Source organism: Pleuronectes platessa, chromosome 4, assembly GCF_947347685.1.
Source record: "Pleuronectes platessa chromosome 4, fPlePla1.1, whole genome shotgun sequence".
NCBI classification, from domain to species: Eukaryota; Metazoa; Chordata; class Actinopteri; order Pleuronectiformes; family Pleuronectidae; genus Pleuronectes; species Pleuronectes platessa.
Window position 1 is genome coordinate 12627900 of NC_070629.1, and position 21599 is coordinate 12649498.

Here is a 21599-nt window from a genome sequence, read left to right on the forward strand (position 1 = left end):
GCATCAGTCTGCCACAGATCCTGTTGTTATGAGACACACATTGTGGTTATGTTTGTACAATGTCTGCAAATTATTATAGAAGTCTCAGTCTTCCGGGCCCAGGAACAGTCATTTATTGATGTGTCGGCTAAACTTAAGACTCAGGCTGCAATTATTATTTTTAATGTGCCTTGAAGCTCAGTGTAATATGTAAATATGCTTCTGGCCATCTGAAAACTCTGTAGGCACAGCATGCACCTCACTTTTTGCTCCGTTTTGGTCTCCACCAACTCGGATGAGGTTAATACGGATCTGGCTCTGTAACTGTTAGATGCTCCACTTAAACAATTTGCTATATTCTTTGTATAAATATATACAGCTTCAAGGAGTCACTTTTTTTTGACCAACTTCAGTCTGAATCATTCATTTGTGGAATGTCGCCAAATGAGTGTAGATGCATTAATCCAAGACGATGACCACTGCCAGTATCACAGTTACATAATATATAGTCTCTATTGCTGGTTTTACTAGCATCAATATTGGATTGTTACTGTTTTTTTTCACCAAATGATAGTGGCCATCCAACATCAATTTAATTGAAACCAAACTTCCAAAATGACAGAAACCATCTTAGAGAATTTTTTTGACATGTGCTTTGACTTTTTGGGGTTTGGTCCATGTCCCTTCCACTAACATGACAGAGGCAAGATGTATGACATATACAGCAGCCAGGTCCCCAGGGGGCAATCAAGATGCTTTGGTTTCTCTTTTGGTGAGCAGTCATGAAGAGGAAGTCTTATACATATCTATGGCTGTGTCCAAATCACTCACTAATCACTATGTATTTTAGTGAGTTCGCCATTGTGTAGTGCTGTCAGAATGTTTAGTGTACAACTGATGGTCACCAACCGAGCAAAATACACCATCATGCATTGCACTCGCGACGGAGAGAAGAGAGGAGAGAGGGCAGCAGGAACCGCCCGAACTGTCGTACACATGAAAATACAATCAGAGCAGATTTGAAGACACATTTAAAGATGATCATTCAACATTTAAAATGTATTGTGGGAGTTTCCTCCGGCCGATGTTGTTATTGTTGTGGTTTACACTGTAATCCTGCTACAGTGACGTTATTACTCATAGAGAATTATATAGTGACACTAGGGTAAGTGAACAAGTGGGTGATTTTGTACAACAGCTTGTGATTCAACCGGGGAATTACACTTCTGGGATGAAATTACTTTAACAGTTTTCCCCACTTGTCTTAATGTACAGGTGTTGCTCAGCCCGGATTGGGGCACCAATTATACAGGTGCCCCTTTTCCATCTCCACCCCTGACCGCACAGAATCTATGAACGCCTCTGTTGGAATCCCACTGTTTGAATGACTCGTCAAGAAGTTGACAAACAAAACAAATCATCAGAGCCAACTTTATAAACTTCGCCAGCAGATATACTGGGACACAGTCCAGACTCAGACTCTCTCGGACCTCCTCGCTCAGAAAGTCCGCTATGGCACCAGGGGGAAGAGAGGGAGCAGGAAAAAAAGGAAAAGATTTGACAACATGGCGCAGTTTCCCTGAGCAAAGTTTCCCCTGAACGACCCGCGGCTGCGTTTGGTTCGGCGCCTTCTCCTCGCTGTTTGTCTGCGCCGCGACGTGGACCTGTGTTCTCTGGCGACACTCGGAGCAAACAGTGGATGACAAACAACCAGTCACCGAGGAGGGTGGTGGGATGAGAGCGGCGAGAAGAAGCACAAATCGCAGCAGGCAGACAGGATGGAGAAGCCAGCGCCTCTCAAAGGAAAGGTAGATACACTGAAAACAACCCGCTGCTCCGCCAGCTGCCATGTTTGTAGTCGTTTGGCACGTTGTTGCCTCCTGAAGAAAACTTTTCCTTGACAGGAAACACCGAAATGACCATTCCTGCGAAAAAGCTCGTAAAAAAATAAGGAGCTCTATCGATTTTCCAGTCATGCAAACTGCCCTGTGCTGCTGTGTGTGTGTGTGTGTGTGTCTGTGTGTGTATGTGAGGGCTCTTCTGCTCAACACAACTCTAACTGAGATTGAATGTCAGTCTGCAAACTTGCATCAACCTTTATTCAGTTGTTGCAGGAACAGAGAAGCTTGAGCTGCCACGGTTTCTCACAGTGGCAGTACGTTTGTGTTCAGTAAATCCACAGAATTCCCACAAGACTTGGAATAAGTGAAGTCCAGATCCTCGGGAGTTGCATGTGTTTCTCTGAGAAGTTTCACGTCTCATCCAAAAGGCTTCATCAGCTCTACAAAAAGGTCTTCTCCACAACTATTGGACGAGAGGCGAATTATCCTCAAGAAACCAGAGCGAGTCCAGTTGCCTCTGTGCAGTTGTACGACCCCTGAAGATGCCATGAGCTGGATGACTGAGAACTTTCACAGATATGTTGCTACACACTCTGGAACGAATTCCCTCCGACTAATACGAGAGCATATAAGAGGAACCCTGAAGACGAGACTTGAATTTGTTTTCAAGAAACACAAGCAAGTCCAGTTGCATATCCAAGCTTATACAACTCCTGAAGATACCACAACCTAGATGACTGAGAACTGTCACAGATGTGTTGCTACACAATTTGGAAAGAATCCCCTTCGATTAATGTGGGAGTATGAGAGGACTTGTCTAGAACTAATCAAGCCTTTTGGATGAGAGGGGAAACGTTTGAAAGTCCAGTCCTTTTCACACTCTTTCAAGTCTTCAAGAAACCATGACTTGGATGACAGAGGATTCTCGTCAGATAAGTGCAGTCCAGAGTATATTTGCCTCAGGAGAGTTGAGTTCATCTCTCTCTCTCTCCTTATGATGAGGTTGGTAGGGTTGTCCTGTCCTCTGTGTTGGTGTAAGCCCTCATTATCTCTCACTCTCCACCCTTCCTGCCCCACCTCTGCCTGGCATACTGCAGGCAGCCCCCAGTGTTTTGAAGCAGATGAGACAACACAGATCAGACCCTCTTTATGAGCCCCCCCCCAGTTCCAACCATCTGAAACCAGCGTCTGCTTGAAGGGGGAACCTACGAGCTCTCAGGGCCCTGGATGCACTGATCTATAATGGATGCTTTTCTTGACATTTCTCTGAGATCAAGACTTTAATGTCAGAATGCATGACAGTGCTGTCAGTTTCGGTTTTGGCTTCACTCGCTCAGTCTTCTTGTCTGTTTCCTGAGGGGTGGGGATAACCTCTCATGGCACGTACTGTAGGTGATTATCTGCAGCTTTATTATTCTTCGGCTAATCTGTGGGCGTTGAATCGGGGATGTGCTGTACAATATGAAACAGTGGACGCTTACAAAAGTCCAGCCAAAGAAAAGCAGGAAGTCAGTCCCCTGTAATCTTTTATTGTCTTGTCCTGGAAAAACCTTATAAATGATGATCTCAAAGAGAAGAAGTAGATAAAGGTGGAGGTCAAAGGGTGTGCGAGAAAGCAACAGCTCGGCATGTCAGTGTAAACTTGTTGGATCTACTTTATACCCACAGTGCTCATGTCTGCTGCTGCTGCTCCCTGGGCCTCTGGAAGTAATTACTCAGCCTGCCCTCTCCCAGAATTCAGTCTGAGGAGGAGGTGTGGTGAGAAAGAGGTATAATGGAAGCCGGCCCAAAAAACATTGCAACCCGAGATGAATTTCATGATTCGCTATTACTCAGCAAAGCGTCCATGTTAAATGGATCCGCCGTTCAGCCGCTTAATCAATCAGATTGTATTGGTTAGATGCAGCTACAGTAAGACTTATCAATAAGATAATGGTTTTGCATTCAAAATAGTTTGCCAGTCATTTGGTTGAGGAGTGTAACAAGTTGAAAATGAGTGGGGAACAATAATAAATTCAGTCCCGCATTCATGCTGACGGCTCTTGTTGTGGTGGGAAAATATCAGTGTGATCAAGGTGTCTCTATTAGACTTACACTACTGTTTGGTGTGGAACCCTCTGTGTATAAGAGTAGCAGGTAAATAGTTGTGTTATACCCCAAAAAGAGGGAGAAATAGTTTATTTTAGAAACCTTCTTTTAATCTTGTTCTGACAGAATATACCCCAAAAGATACATGTTTTTGTATGATTAATCGCAAAGTCCATTTTTTTTCCAGCAGGATTGTGTAAAAGATTACCGAATGGATTTCCACAGAACTTAGTGTAAGGATTGAATAATGGGCCAAGAATAAACCTATTAAATTTGGGGACTGCAGTATTTTTTTTTAATCACTTTCTTTAACATTGCAAGATAGTTTTTTTTCCTCCATATTTTCATAAATTTCCCAGAGATATAATTTATGAATCTTGGATCTTGATGGAAAAAAACTGTTATATTTTGGGAACTGTTTAGTCTATGAAATTAGATGCAGCTTAATTGAAAAAAAAAGGGGCCTTGGCATCTATTGCACTTCTGTCCGTCCTGGGAGAGGGATCCCTCACATGTGGCTCTCTCTGAGGTTTCTACGTATTTTTACCCTGTTAAAAGGGTTTTTAGTAGTTTTTCCTTACTCTTGCTGAGGGTTAAGGACAGAGGATGTCACACCCTGTTAAAGCCCTATGAGATGAATTGTAATTTGTGAATACGGGCTATACAAATAAAATTTGATTGATTGATTGATTGATTGGTGGAGGTATTCACTTCACAGAGTGCCACTGTACTTCTTTGACAGCAGACATTGGTATTGACTAACTACCAATGGCTCTATTAGATTAGTTTGACTGAGCTGACACACGCAGTACCAGGATCCTGAAACTGGCTAAACTAAATAGAATTTGGACATTACTAATATGATTAAGTACCACCATGCTTTACCAGCTATCAAATGTCAATATTGCTGTTGTACAAAAATGTTTATTGAACTCAACCATCGCATTGGACATCACATACACACGCACGCATGTACATTTATATATTGTATACATAGTTTGTAACACAGTTTCAGAAACCCCCTTTGCATTTATTATGATATTCCTTCACCTCTCAGATTCATGATCTCTATACATTGTGAGGTCCAGTGGAGCAGTGATTGGTCTTTCAATCGTTCACTCTTCTTTGTCTCCTTTCTCCAGTTTTCAATCTTCAGCTCTCGGGCAGCGGGCAGACCGATCCGGTGTCTTGTTGGGGACGACGTGGCCGGGTATGGTCTCAGCAAAGCAGAGTTCATGGAGAAAGTGCAGCAGAGCAATGAGGCGTGTCAGCGCGGTGACTTTGAGGCGGCCGTTCATTTGTACAGCGAGGCCCTGCGAGCCGACCCACAGAACTGCATCCTGTACAGTAACCGCTCGGCAGCTCTTCTCAAAATGGGAAAACACCAAGTGGCTCTGGAGGATGCTGAAAAGGCTTGTGAGCTTAATCCCAAGTGGCCCAAGGTAAGTGTGTGTCTAAGGCTTAAACTATCCGTACACGGAAACCATAGATAATATGTTGCAACAATGCAGCCTCGTTCTGTTCTTTTCATGCTGCATATATGAGACAGAAATTATTGAATTTTCTTAAGTGCACCAATAGCCTGAGGTCATACTGTGGAACACTGTGCAGTTCACACTACACGACTTCCTTTCTTATGATCGGGAGTCTTGCACTTGTCGTGAGCTCAAACTACATGACTGAAAGGCCAATCATGAAAACACACACGAGAAGAGACACGGTGAGTCTGACTGACCCTCTGCGTCCTTCTCACAGAATGACGTATCAAGCAGGAGGAGGTGAACAACTTCAGTGGACACCACACTTGTTCAGAGTACAGACCCGAGCCGGAAGATGGTTGGAGTTGTAGCCGACTATGACTAGATTTTCAGCAGGTTGGAAATCTGATTGAGTCTGTGAGGCGACAGGGATCCTTTGGCGAGCCTCTGTAGTCTCTGAAGAGCTCACACACAATGATTGGCGACTGTCGATCAATTTGCTAATGGGGGGGCTTTTATTGGCAACTTGTAAAACTTGCCGTCGACTGACAAATTGGGCTGAAAATCGTGAGGTGTGAGCCAGGCTATTAGTTGCATGATTGACATGTGGACTTGCTATAATAAAGATGTGTGAAATCACATTCACAAACATACTTGAATGTCTCAAAAAATGAAAGTGTTGCTTCCAGAAGTGACATTTTGGTGTTTCAGATTCTCGTCACATTCTCAGTCCTGGGTTTTCATTCTCGTGGTCGCCGATCAATGCAATTTTCTGGGGTCTTGTCTTTGAGCTTGTCCAGGCCGTGTGGACTAACCTGCGATAGATTTCACATTACTCAGCCACAGAGATCACTCGGAGACCAATTCCTCACAGTGATAGAAACGCATTGATCCCATGATTTAGCGTGGAGCGATACTTTTGTCTTCTCAGAGGGAGATTGATGATAATGTGGTAGAGTGGTATTGATGATGATTTGTCGCCACCGATGATGCATCAGTGGCCACCTCTCTTTGATCTGAGGTCTTGTACCTTTGGTGCTCAGGTAGGTTCACTTCTCTCATGCATCTCTGCATTGAGAACCAACACTGTCGTAATTACACAGATAACCTTGTCTTCTTTTTGCAGTTTACCCATAGAATATAGGATTTTCAATGGTAAAAGGACTTGAAAGATAAAAACAAATATCTGCCCCAAAATTCATCCTGTCATCACTTATTGTTCTTTGTAGTTCTTCATATTTTTATGGTTATGAAACTCGCTGTCTTGATGTTATTTCGACATCTATTTCAGTACAGTGCCTTTTCTGTCATTTTATTTCCAGTTGGAAAACAATGGCCTGCACTTCATGTCATCGCTTCTCACTCTGCAGCATCTAAGTGGTACGTCTTGTTAATTCGGGAGAGATTTCATAAACTTTTGAGGCCGACATTGCCAAACTAAAGCTGTAAATCACGGCCAAAATCATTCTCCTTTCTTCTCTTTAAATGCTATCCAAGCACAATGAACTCTCTGTGGTCTGACTTGGGGGATGGTTGGCTTAATCTAGACAGTGTAGCTCTGCTTATTCCAGGATTTAGCGGCTGACAGCTTTGACTCTCATGCTAAAGCTTGTGCTTGCAGACTCAGTGTTGGTGTATAGCCTGAGCCTTGTTTTCTACCCGGTAATACGAGACAAAGGGATTAATATGTCTGTGGAATTGACAATTTTATAGTTGACACAGAGTATTGCATGCTCATGTTTTAAGTCACTTGAATCACCTCTAGGGGTCAGTCTTGTCATAGAAGAAGCTCTATTCAAGTGTTGGGCCTGCACAGGACAAAAATGCATTCAAGCAATTCAGTTTCCAATTCATTTTTTTTTTTTTTACATTGAGTGCGTTCCGGGAAATGTTAATATTCATCATGGCTGGCTTTCATCTTCATAGCAGAAATGTGCTTGAACATCATGCAGAATATAGTGGGAAGTGTGTTTCTACTTGATAAATGCACAGTTGGAGTTCGAAATCACAACAGATTCATCTAATATGTCAATATGTCAATTTGCTCAAAATAAACTAGTCTTCTAATTGTCTAATTGTAGTATCACACTTACTTTATACACTGGATACATCACAACGTAACATAACAACCTATATTCAGTTAGTGCTACTCCAGAGACCTGGTTCGGGTTGTGGACTTGACACTCGACGCCTTGGCGGCAGGGAAAGACTTCAGCGTTGTACAGTCCATCTGCTGAGCCTGGGTGTTTAATGAAGGACCAGGGATTAAATCACAGGCAGTGTGCTGGCATCCAGATCCAGTGCTCGTACACAAAATCATCAATCATACCTCCCGAGTTTGACTGCACTTCTGGACCGGCCCGTCAAACGGTGACAGGCAACGCTTTTTCTGCTGCCCCAAGCACCAGCGAGCAGCCCACCCTCCTGAAGCCCGCAGCCACGCAGCCTGTGAAGGAAGCCCCTGTCTGATCTGTCAGCTTTCCCCTGCCAGAATACACACTGTGAAAGAAGAAAGAAAACGTGTGGATTAATGACCCGAGGCAGCTTTAGGCCCCTTTGTACCCCACCCTCTTACTGAATATAAAAAGCTTAAATGAGGACAAAATAGGTTGTCGTTTCATAGACACGGGGCCACACTTGTGTGTGTCTGGTCGTGTGTGTCTGGTCGTGCGTTGTCTTTATGAGCCAGTGCGGGGGAAAATGGGGTGTATAATCTTTTATGTGCCTGAAAGTACAAAAGGAGGGATTCTGAAGCAAATTGTTAAACGTCTTTTTGAAGGCGCACGTCTGTGAGATCTACTGCCAGCATCTATTTGCAGTGAGCGTTTGTGCTTTTTAGGTGTATACGAGTGACTGAGGGTACTAAACCCGTTTTTGATTGTGTCCCTGTCTATTCTGCTCCATCCATCTGCTCCCTCGCTCTGTGCACGGCTGTGCTGGTGACATGTTAAACAAACAGCCTTTTCTGCTATCACTCCCATTCTCCTGCCTGAGCGCTGACAGCAGAGCTCCCAGGGAACCACAAGACAACTGGCACTGCAGTGTCAGGGGAAACATCTCCATCATTTACATATCTTCTGATTATAGGTTATGATGGTGCCTATCAAGGGTATTCCATCTCCTCAAGAGTTAATTGCCAAAGTTGACGCTGACGCCCATTCATAATGATGGGTAGACAGGCTTAGTTTCTCAGATGGGTCTTAATTTTTTTCCAGTTGCATGCTGTTGCTCGTATACCTTCTTCTCTGTCACAAACGTAAAAATGTCCTTTCACATCCCAGCGGAGGGGCCTTGGCTTTAACTGAGACAATGAGTGTTTGGTTTGGAAAAGGTCACTGTGTGTGGAGTGCTGAAAGGGGACTTTAATTACAGCAGCGGCATATCCAGTGATTGTGTGAGCGAGTGGATGCTGACACCTTGAAGAGGCGTAGCTGCTTTTATTTATTTTCTGCAGAGCCGGGGCGATGACACCGGCTGTCGCTGCCGCCGTTAGCGGCACAGAGCGAGAAGAATTGCTTTTGTGATTTGAAGACCTCATCCTTCGCCACTCTCGGTAGCGCTCGGCTTTTCATGTGGGTGAAAGCCACTGGGCTGTAATGCTCCCCTGTCGGTGTGAGAGTGCATTAAACTGGCTCTCATCTGATCTCGGTGTGTTTCAAAGAATAAAGAAACCAGTCTTTTGATCTCGTGTGGAGAGTGATTACAGCTCTTGTACCTTTTCTTGTTGCTTTCATATGCGCCATCTGAAATATTTATCTCAATCCTCTTTGATGACCTGTCCTGTTACTCTGACTCATGCTGAATAATGAAGTGCGAACTTCACAGTGAGGCTGCAGAAAATAGGCTAAAATATGGGTGTATTTGAGTTGGCAGAGCAGAAGGATTTATTAGGTGGCTTGTTTGTTTTGATGCATTATGAGAACACTGATTTATATATTTCATTTGTATTACTGTTAGGTATGTTTGCCTTTTTACATAATTTTCTCTGAATCAGTTTTTCACCTCTCAAGGTGGACACCTTGAGAGTCCACCAGACTGGGTCTGTCCACCCAGTCTGGTGGACAGACTGGGTTATAATCCCAGTCTGTCCACTAGACTGAAATCTCTCTGACATGCATCACTGACTGTATATAAAGATGGACCACACGATATCCTGGATTCAAACGCTGCCATCTTGCTGATCTGAAGCCAGAGTCCACAGGGTGTAGTGATCGGTGGTTGAAGCTGCGGTAGCGAAGTCGTTGTGATATACGTACTCAGCCGATCGGGAGTCAGTTTTTACAGCATCAAATAATTAAAACCAAACTAAATGTAAAAATAACAATTAAATATAAATCAGTGTGATTATAATTACCTAAAATGAGAGAAAGCTTATTTGAGAAAGATTTATTTGATTTAGTCCATGTACCATCCACTATCATGGAGAAGGCGGGGTTCATGACCTCAGCTGCAGCCGGCCACCCGATGATGATCAAGATGCTTTGGCTTCACTTTTGAGGAGCCAATGTTGTGCATCCCTATCTACAGTCTGTTTCTTCAGAGGATGAATCCTACTGACTATGGAGATCCTTTGACTTCTCCTCTAACACCACTGGTGATTTTTCACGATTTCTAGTCGACATTCACGGTCCTCTAGGATCCCCTGACTTTTTATTATCATTTGTCAAATGTAGCAGGTGATTTGTTCTTATTGTGAACCTGTGAACATGCTAAACATCAAAATCTTAGCACATGTTGCTGTTTGGTTGAGGGACCACTGTGGCTAACTGCAGGCTCACTTAGCATGGCTCAAGTTCATTTCCATTCCTCTGTCCTCTCTGTTTTGAGCTGTTACAGATTTCAGTGGCCATAATTTAATCTGTACATTAACATCCCTGATGGTTGAATTATAATTGCTCAGAGAGTTTGAGCACATTTAAATCTACTAATGAAATATCATACTTATTTGATTCTGAAATAGAAAATTCTGAACTCTATATTTATATCTGGGTCATGGTATGCATTAATTCATATTTAAAATATATATGAATATGTATGCTTATAGCACGATCTGGTGTGATTTAATTTTACATCAACCTGCATATATACCTGCCTGTGGTTAAGAAGACAGTCATAAAATATGAATGCTTATAGTTAGTCACAAGCCCCCCCATAAGACAGCCCAGGCTCATTATGATATTGAGCAGAGAAAGTTGCTCACCAGTTAGAAATCTCAAATCAGATGGAAGCGTTTTTGCCTTTGTGCTTTCGAATTATTGGGATCCAGAGGAAAGATGGGGCACAGGAAGCTCATCTACTCATCTATGCACAACCTTCAGAAGTTCCTGCTTGTCAGATGTAATTACTGACACTTTACATTCAGTGAGGCTGACGTAGGAGGAGTTCCATGCATAAAAAACAGAAAAATATTAATTGCCCAAAAATTATTTTTGCCCTAAAATAAAAGAAGCGAGAAATGACCTGCATAAAGTAGAGAATTTATAGAATTATAGTTTTTTTTAAGTTAACCCACCATCTTTGAGGACATTGAGCATCCTAGAATATGCAATTGTCTGGAAGCAGATGTATTGCATGGAAACGTGACTGTATATTTGGTAGATTAAAACTGCTTTGATTAGATTATTCTGGAAAACACCAGATTGTATAAAATGGAAAATAGGGCTTCTTCTCATAAAGCTGGCTGATGCCTTCAATTTATTTTATCTATAATCTCAGTCTGTGATGATCCTGAGTTTGTTGACCTTTTTGAAGACCACAGCAGAGTTTTTATTCTAAGAGGTTTTATAGATATACTCTTATTATGACAGTATGCATTCCCCGCTGTCTCTCTTGTGTGCTCTGGGTTAAAATAAGGTCTTCCCACAACTTTCCCCCCTCTTCCCACTGCTCCGCTGCTGTTTTCCACCAGAGCGCCAGCACTCGCCATGGAGAGAGTGCAGTCATGAACCACTAATAAGAGGGTTCCGCTTTGCTTCTACCCAGCCGAGGCTTGGGCTAATGAACAAATCAAATGAATGGCATGTAATTATAGGCCAGAGAGAGCGGGACGGACAGAGGGTTGGCGCTAGTGGGCACAAACCTGAAATTATTTGTCTGGAAAAATCTGTGAAATGAGCGGGAGCAGTCATTTTTCCTTTTGGAGTGCCGTTGTGGCCAAGCAGCGCCGCACATGTGCATGGACCACGATGGAGGGAAAGTGACCACACACACACACACACACACACAGTCATGTTTTCATGACTTCAGAAGATATTACATCGATTTCCTGGAGACTAACCTTAACCATAGTTACTACTTACTTAACGTCAAACTAAACTAAACCTAACCTTAACCGTAACCTTGGGGCGCTACGTCTTCATCCTAAACTTAGCCTCAACTTTAACCTCAACCCAATCTTTACATACAGCACCCTAACCCAAACCCAAGCCTAACCTTGGCCCTAACCCAAACCTTACCTCTACCTAAATCTAACCTTAACCCAAACCAAGCCTTAACGTAACCTAAACATAACCATAACTTAACCTCAACCTAATTTAAACGTAAACTTAATCATAACCTAATCTTAAAACAAACCTTAAACCTTGTCTTCACATTAAACTTACTGGATTTATGTTCCTTTAGTCCCCATAATGTGACTTGTAAACAAATGAGGGTCCCTACAACATGAGTACTTCCTTGGACACACACACACACACACACACACACACCAAACTACATATCTGAGATTTGCTAAGAAATTCTACTAAGAGGCTTATTTCATGACTTACTGATTAGTGTTATGGATCCCATTCCCAAGTGATAGTATTCAGTTATATGCAACATACATTTACTGTTTGGTTATCCACCTGATGAATGACCTTCTTTCATCTGAACTCACTGCACACATCAACATTCAGCACTCACTGTCCCACTCAGGTCACATCACCATTTGTTGCTTCCGCGTCTGTTGAATTGTCATTGAGTTACAGAGCTCAGGCCCAACATGTAAATGATGCCAACGATATAAGTGGTGGAATTTATACTCTGGGTTGTGCTGCTGCTTTCAGTCTGTTAACTCAATACTGTTGATGTCTGTAGTATGTTTCCCTTTTCTTCGGTCTGTAAAGTCTTGCTCACCCGGGCTGCTGCGACGGCGGCCAAGTGGTTTTCCTCTCTGCCACCCAGGCGCCCCACCAAATTGTAGTGTTTAGTAAAATTTAATCTGCTTTCAAGAAACCCCAGGAGCACACACACATATAAGATAATGAAAATGTCGTCTTTCTTTTTTCTTAACAGTAACAATAACCTCTGTACATGATATACTTTATCTTGCTGTATCCTACATAGTTAATAAAGAAAAGGTTTTCAGGGTCAGATGATGTAATGTGGTTTGATGTGAGTGTGATGACCTCGCTCTCACCTCACAGCTGTCTGTCTCCAGACTGCCCACAGGGGCCGTGGATGAGTCAGATAAGGGTGCTGATGTCACCCACATGATAATCTGTCAGGCCCATCAACACCTACTGTCCAACTCAGATGTGATTATAAGACCGTCTTCATCCCAAAAAACGACTGGATTCTGTTGTTTTCCTGCTAATTTGGTTTTACTGTGTGTTTTAGTTTTTTGTATAAATCTCTTTGTTTTGTCGTGCCATTTTGCAGATAAGCTATTCAGAAAATTGAATGCGCTGTGTCTCTGTCCCTGAAGAAATAAAGTATATGAAAGCCGAGGTAAGCACCTTTAAACTAGAAACTTTCAATCACGATAAAGACCATCTGTGGCTGCAGAATGTTTTTCTCCCTGCGGATACATCATTTGATTACCGGCTTAATAGGTTTTTGCTTGCTATTACATGGCAAGAAATGTCAAAAGGCCCAGAGAAAGCAGGCTCATTGTCATGCTCGTGGCATAACAGTCTGTCGTTGATAGTGGATCAGCTTTACAAGCCGGAGGAAATGAGGAAAACAATTGCACAATTCTCTGAGCATGTAACCCCTTGCGTTCAAGATGCTGTGTTTTAGCAGGGGTTCATCTTTCTGTCAGCCTCAAATTGCGCTGGCCCCTCCCACCTGAGGAGCTTGGCAAAGGCTCGGGCCCCAGACCTGGATGTCTCCAGAATTAGCACAGCCTGACTCTGCTGCAGGGAGGAAGCACTCCCATCGGGGAAATGGGGTAGAGCAGATAGCAACCTGCAAGAAGCCCATTAGTATACACTGCATAAGCATTGGCAAGATGAATAGTAGAGCGTATTGTTTCCCCCGCTCTGTTCTGCTTCTGTCTTCACCTCTAACCTTTAGGTGACCAGTACACTCTCATTTGTCTCTTGTGTCACGGCCGGCAGGTTTGCCACGTAAGAACCCCAAAAAAATGTGAAGCAGACTGGAATAAAGGAAAATTATATCACTGATAAATTTGATATCTTACAGCTTTTTATGAAGGTGCAAAATTTGGTCTGTGTTTCCATCTCAGTTGAAAGAGTCCCTCTCTTAAATGTTTCATGCGGCCCCTTCCCATGATGTAACCTCCTTCGCCGAATGAGTCATACGCCTTGTTCTTCCCAGAATAATAAATTGGTGTGGATAAAGGGGCCACTAATTTTATTTCCAGGTGGCTGAATAGCATCTTTGGAGGGAAGCAGTGCAGAAGCTCTAAGTAGTTATTACCTGAAATGAATGAAAAAAGTGGGTCAAGACCTGAGTGTGTTTGTTTGGGAAAGCTTTTCATCTTTCTGCTCCTCGGTTCATCTCCTGTTCTGATTATTTCATTTTTTTTCTGGTCACAGTTATATTCTCATCCAGTTCGCTTTGTGTATTATCTTATTTAAAAATGGTTGAAACAAAAGAACATTTTATGATATTCGCCTAAATGTGTGTTGGGTTTAAACAGAATACCACTAAAAGTACTGAATTGATCAACATCCTTCTTGGTGGAAGGATGGGTCATGGGTCTGGGATGACTCATTTATATGTTGGTGCAGCTTCAGAAAATATATCACTTAACATAGTGAGATCGGAGATTTTCTGAATTTGTTTAGATTTTATTGAAAAAATCTGAAACTTTTACTGCATGTTTCAGTTTGGTGCTGATTACACTCATAGATGTGAAGGATTCTTTGGCCTTGGTGGAGATATACGCTCTACTGAGTGCAGTTCTAGTAATATAAACCTATTATGTCAATGTCAGACCTGGGGATTTACAAAATTGCTCATGGCCTGAAATAAGTGAAATGCATTTTATAAATCCTACAAAGAAACACTACGCTTTGCTGAGGAACACCAGCCTCAGCAGCCACAATTAATTCTGTTGTGCACCAGAGTCCGAGCGGTCAAGTGATTTTCATGTCCAGAAAATAAAGCCCATCAGTCGCTTGACTGGAGTTCCGAGTCCATTTCACTGAACAGAAACAAGGCTGAATGGTGGATATTAGTCCTGATCCCTGCCTCTCTGAACCAGAAGTGCAGGTACTTTTTACAAACACACCATACTCTGCTGAGAATTCTTGATCATTTGTTTCCCCTGTGACTATATGCTAGTTTTTAATTTAGGCCTGATTCTGGTTTAAGCTGCTGACTATCATTGAGTTACACACTTTTCACAAGATATCGTCCCCACTCACTTCAGTTACAAACTGTGTGAACAGGCGTTCTGGCTGCTCAAATGAAAGAGTCACAAATTTTCCTTTTCCAAATCAGAATATTATCGAAAAATATTTCAAGGTCAAATAATTCATCATGTTGATTCAAGGGTAGGAATGTACTGAATTTGGTGTTTGTTTGTGAGTTTAATAATGACTGTGGTCCTTCTCAAAGCATTGAGACTCTGACCAAAGTAGCATTTTTCTGGCCTTAAATATGAATTATATACATTTGCAGAACCTTGGGACAGATTGCAGGAGTTCTTATAGCATCATGCTATGCTCATAATGTGCATACGAGTTTTGAGCATAGTTGTAGGACATGATACACTAACGGTACACTGATCTGCTCATAGTGAATCAACAAAACCAGAGTGGAAATGATGAAATGTCCCAAAAAGGTTCCTCTGCTTAGCTGAATTGAAAAAGAATAAGCACCTCCAAGTGTGGAGAACCAATTCCGACTACTTAATTAGCATGAGCGTATCGATCAGTGATTTTTCTTTCCATTTGGATGGAAACCCCTGTATTTTTTAAGCCTCCATTTGAGATGGAGAGCTCCGCAGTGTATATTTAAGTGAAAAGAGCGATTTATAGGTCATCTTTCTTCATTACTGCAAATAGAAGCAGGCCACATTACTTGGTAAATCTGAGTATTACACCAGTGTAAAACGTCAGTGCACATTAATAGAACACATTTGTTCAATAATATGTCACTTCATTGTGTCACTGTTTCGTTCAGAAGCCATCACTTAAAACATCAGGAGAAAACAAAGTCTTATTTATCAGCGTCTCCCATGTGGAACCAGAACATGAAATGTAATCAGGCTTAAGTTTAAATATGACCTAATTTTGTCCGTTACGTCAGAGCTGCATGGACAACATTTTTTTCAGTTATTACCCAATTAACTGGCATGTCATCGGTGATTAATGAAAGATGTTTCATAATAAATAATGGATGTCAGGAGTTGGTGGGGGCAGTGTGGAACCAAACATGCAGCATGCACAATATTATGTTAACTTCTGTGATGATAATAAAGATTCTATCCTCAGACGGTGAGCAGGAGCATTTAATATTTAAATCCATCCCAGTAAAAGATGGATCGTCTCTCTCTGTCTCAGTGTCTTGGTGTGTAATGGCCTCCAGCTCAATTCCTGCCTCTAAAGTGCTCCTTCTCGATATCAGGGCTCATGTTTAGGCAACTAAATTACTCATTTGTGTCAGGTTATTACAATTAGCTGTTTGAGTGCCGGCACTTTCGTGTCTTACCTAGATGCTTCCCTCAGATTTTTCTCTCTCTCTCTCTCTCCATAATGAGTTTTACAGGGTAACGCACCAGCAACAACGACAGTAGCAAGATGGAAATGCCCGGGGAGACGTATTAGCTCAAAAACCATGGAATGCAGGTGGTGTGTTTATGTGTGTGCAAAGCTGATAAATGACTTGGATAATCTCAGCGTTTGACCAGAGGCTGAGCTGCTCCAGTCAAGCGTTAAAAATCACCCACACACGGTCTTCAACAGAACTCGAGTGTGTTGCTGTCTTAATGAGCTGGACAATCACATATAAACTCAGTGACCAGAAAAAAAAAGCATAAATCTCTGTAGCACGCTCAAGGATCTTATATCTGGCTGTGATACTAGCTGGCACACACTGTGGTGGAGGCACCTGTAGACTCCCTTGTTGTGATGTTGTGCTGAATCTGGCTTTTGGTGCTTTCCTCGTCTGTTGGTGGTCGACTGAATTCCTCTCTGGTGTGTAATGTGTAATTAAACAATCATTCATCATTCAATCAGTACCTTAGTGTATTCGTTAACCATTAAGGCTCATTTATTCTGCCTTCACGCATGAAATAAAGGTCCTTTTCAAACGATGTCTGCCCAAATACTTCCATGTGTCCCCTTCATTGCCATAAAAAGAATGTTAAAGGATACATCCACTAGAGAGCAGAGATTCAGATAACACCAAAAACATTTCGACAGCCGAGAAGGTTGTGACAATGTGAAAGAGGCTGTGTTGGAAACCCAACTTATCAACTCAAGTCTCTTCTCAACATGTTCTGCCTTTGTTGAAATGTCTTCCTTCCTCTTATTTGAATTGTCATCCACGCTCACTGGTACTGCTGTGTTTGGTCCGGTTCGGCCACACTCCTACACTTTGTAGTTCAATTAGTTTAGATAACCTTCTTCATCATGGTTGTGATAGCACTTGGTTAAAGTTGTTTAATTGTCATGTATAAAATTGCTCTTTATATCACATCGCCTGACTTCCTCTGTCTCATACATATATATGATGAACCCGTCTTTTCTTCTGGTGAGCAGAAGAAAAGAAAAAAACTGAAGAGAACACAATATGTCTTCTTTAATGTATAGGTGTTACTTGAAAAGGATTACTGGAACAATAATCCTTCCCCCCCCCCCTACATTCAGCGAGGAAAATCAGGGTCAGAGCCAATCAGAGAGGAGATAAGGGGCAGGAAAACAATAACGCACACAGATACAGTCCTGCTAAATGTCAGGCGCACCAGTGCGACCAATGAAAACGTTCAGTCACACTTGATAGATTTTTGGTCTAATGTGGAGCCAAAATGGTGGCACTCTGGGGTCTTGGCAGCATTCAAATCATGCTTTTTTTCAAAGTCTGTTCAATAATAATTTAAACCCATTTCGGCAAACTCATTCACATGTAAGTGTGGAATGGGAGTTGCTTTTGTAGGGATACAAATGCAAATGGTGCCTCTGCACTTCCCATGCAGAGGCGGTTTTTATTTTTATTTTCAAGTGATTAGAAGCATTAAAACCCTCCCCCTGCAGTGAAAGACTTATTTTTCTCACTGACTCCTGGTTTCTAACAAAACAAATGCATTCAATCCAGGCTTTTGGTTGTCAGGGTGTTGGACTGAGCCACAACAGCTCTCTAACCATAATAGCTGTGTTCAGCCCTCATCACTAATGATTGCCCAGTCATCCTGGGCAAAGCAACCACATTTGGACGACTGACAGCCACCTCATTTAGTCTCGTTGCCTCTGCAAACTTCTTTGTGTTGAAAAGTCTCTATTCCTTTTGTTTGTGCCAAAATCCACTTGAGCGAATGAGAGGGAAAGCATTAAGTTATGAGGCAAAAGAAGAAAACATTACAAAACAACATAATTCTTTAATCCATGCTTAGCAGACATTGGCAGCTGGAACACAGTGTAGACAAGAGTATCAGTGCAAATTACATTTTGAAATAAATACATAAACCAAAATATGCTGAATGAGAATCGTTTTACCATTAAAATGATTTCTCAGACATGAAATACCCTCTTATCCTCCTTGTTCACTGAACCTCTATATACCAGCTATACATGAGGAGGAAAATTACTTTTTTAAATTGTCAATCTTAGATTACTGAATAGAAATTTGCCTATCCCGATATAATATTTTGCTTAATTAGTAAGACTGAGTTACCGTTCATGTTTCTCCTGTCTAACTTAATACATAGACACCGTACATTAGTCATGTCTGAAGGAAAGGAAAGGTTAAGCATCTCTGCCGAGGGAATCTACTGGATTGTTTGCACACATGTAATTGTCACAGTGTTTCCCCATTGGACCGTCAGAGCAGCTGATGAGTTAACAGTGGATTGACAGTCAGCAAATGTCACGTTACACTGATGCTATTATGTCATTACAGTGGGAATTAAAGCATTAATCCAGTGGAGGTGGGGGAAAGACCATGATGCTAATGTCAACCTACATCTAGAGATCCACTGAATAGCACCAGCGGAGCAACAGTCTAACTGAATTCTGATCATTGAATATAAAAACCCATTGAGAAAACATCCTTTGAAACATCTACATCTATGTTTATATGTGACAGACAGGTCGTCAATCATTTCATTCAGACTGAATGAAATAGTTTGTTGTTTTTATTTCAGTCCTGAAAGGTTCACACACAAGCTTCTTTCCTGTTTTCTTCAGTCCACTTTATCTATTGATGCTATTTGGACGTGAAGAGGATTTCAATAAATGTGAAAGAACTTGCCAACCCTACCTTTGAACGGAGACTATACATTCACGATAAGTGTGCATGTGAGCGTGACTGTTGTTTGTCTCTGTAATTCGCTGGACACCTGTCCAGGGTGTACTCCACCTCTCTCCAAATGTCAGCTTGGATTGCCTCCAGACCCGGCGACCCTTAAGGGATAAGTGGTATAGATAATGGACGGATGGATCTTGAACTGCTGCCTCCATTTTAATCCTCACAAGCAATCTTGTGATCGGATGGATGCATTTGTTTGTGCCTCTTCATCTTCCGCACTAATGTCAATTCACTATTTTAATTCGGGCTTTGTTATGCATTAAAAAGGTAGATTGTGTTGTGCCTTGTATAGATTTAAGTTGTTTCATTTGAGCTTGTTACAGCTTAATTTGAAAGGCTGCAGGAATAAGTGTGTCAAATTAATCCTGCAGAACGGTAGCATCCATAATTGGGGTCTAGTGAGCTCCAGCGTTTCTGTTTGTTATTGATTAATGCTACCCAATTAGTGCCTGGCACCTGACTATGTTGGTTAAATGATGTAAGGTTGTGTAAGACAATTCTGAAAGCTGCAGAAAGAAGAATAAGAAGAAAACTTGATTTGCTTGTCATGGCCTTTGTAGCTGCACAGGACCTCCTCACAGATGTAATTGAAGCAGCATGTGGTCGCCACCCTGTGCTCGAGCTGCTTAAATGGTGGAATCAGTCCGAGGTTTCGACCAATCGTGATTAGGTCGTGCTCCAGTAAACACAGCTCGCAGAGAACTGCTACAACCACTGAAATCTTTGCCGAGCAAAACAACCCACCTGTCACGTCGGTGTGTGAAAGCGAATGCAATGCAGTTATTTTTACTCCACAAGGGGGGAAGCACTCTCGTGTTTTCATCTGTTTCTGTCGCACACGCAGCATCGACTCCCTTCTCTTCGTGTCGACATTCACGCCCGTTAGAACTGGAGATGTGACACAGAGCAGAGGCAGTTTTTTCGGTTGGATGTGCCACATGAAATGGTCTCCTCGGCCGCATCAAAGAGCACGTGTGAAGTGACCCATATGAAAATGAGGTCAGAGCCGTCGCCGTGCACACAGTCCTTGGGAAACTCGCATCTAACAATGTGCTGGAAACAGGAAACCGCTCTGGAAGCTTGTCAACAAAGCTCGGAAGTGACCTCTTTGGTTTGTCAGGGACACAGTTGTGTAGTTTTGTGGGGACAAAACAATTTTGAGGAAATTTTTACTTTCAACTCGAGAACATAAACATAGATTATGTTTTCAAATATCAGCATCTCGCATCGCACTTGAAAATAATGAGTGTGTATTTCAAGACACAAAGTTTAGATAGACTCAAACATAAGCCCTTGTTAGACATGAACACTGGAGAATGTCTGCACAATGGGGTTTGTCTTTCCCTTTTGAAGAACACAGCAGGAGATTCGTATGAATTCTGATTTGGTTTTTGTTCGACACCAGCTTCAGCCCTGAACGCCAAAAACTTTAAATTGCCGTCGCCTTTCCAAGTTCACGTTTTCGTCTGTGGTTTTTGCGTTAGTGTCTCCTTTTCATCTGAGATATTTGTTTCCTTTTTCAAGTTTTGCATCCGTCACATGTTAGAAACGCCATCAACCCGCCCACTTCCCGCTGTGTTCTCACATGGGCTCATTCGGACATTATCTGGAGTATTTACTAGGGGGCTGGCTGGAGGAGCCATGGAGAACGTCCACTGCAACAGACTTGGACATTTCCCTTCTTACATACAGCCCCTGCAGGAAAATAACCAGAACTGTTTGAATGTTTGAAAGCCGCTATACCTCTCAAACACATAGCGCTCCTAGGATGTTAGAACTAATGTGAGTGTGTGACTTTGTGCACTGATCTGCTTTAAAGGCTCATATGGTTTAACTGCACTGTTGATATTCAGTGAACACACAGGATGTAAAGCTATTATCGTAGTTTATGTCCTATCCCTTCCAAAGTTTGTTTACAGACACACGAACACTGAGTTTCATAATGAAATATACTTGCACGGAGCATCAGAATGTTTCTAATTACCTCCACAGTTTTCATTGACTCGTAAATAGAATAAATTACACATTTAACCCTAAGCACTGACATGTTTATTTATGATGTAGTCTCCTTTCTATTTCATCTGCGCACTTCATGTAATTGCATATTTGCATCCGCAGTACGACCACAGCTCTCATTTCCCCGAGCATCACTTATGGCAGAACACATTCATCCACACCACACGAGATTTCACCATTACAGTCTGTGGTTAAACTCTATTACATTATATACGCGGCTCTGTTTGTGGAAACATTTGGTCTTCATTTCCGGCAAAATAGGGCAACAGAGGTGTGAGGTAGGTAATATATCATGTCATGTGATGTAATATATCATGCTGTTATATTAACACCCAGGTTAATATGCTAAATACAAGCAAATGTGTATCTGTCCTCATGTGCATTTTATGTGATTCTTACCCTGTGTGTGTGTGTGTGTGTGTGTGTGTGTGTGTGTGTGTGTGTGTGTGTGTGTGTGTGTGTGTGTGTGTGTGTGTGTGTGTGTGTGTGTGTGTGTGTG

General features: G+C 42.1%; 1 protein-coding gene across 1 annotated transcript in view; it reads left to right on the plus strand.

Moving 5' to 3' along the window:
• The first annotated feature begins 1338 nt into the window (after positions 1–1338).
• LOC128438927 (tetratricopeptide repeat protein 28) overlaps positions 1339–21599 on the plus strand; it is a 183795-nt gene continuing 163534 nt past the window's right edge. Inside the window, exons 1-2 of the mRNA XM_053421700.1 lie at positions 1339–1787; positions 5051–5350. Of these exons, the coding sequence (XP_053277675.1) occupies positions 1758–1787; positions 5051–5350 (330 nt within the window). The 5' untranslated portion in view covers positions 1339–1757. The remainder of the gene's footprint in view (positions 1788–5050; positions 5351–21599) is intronic.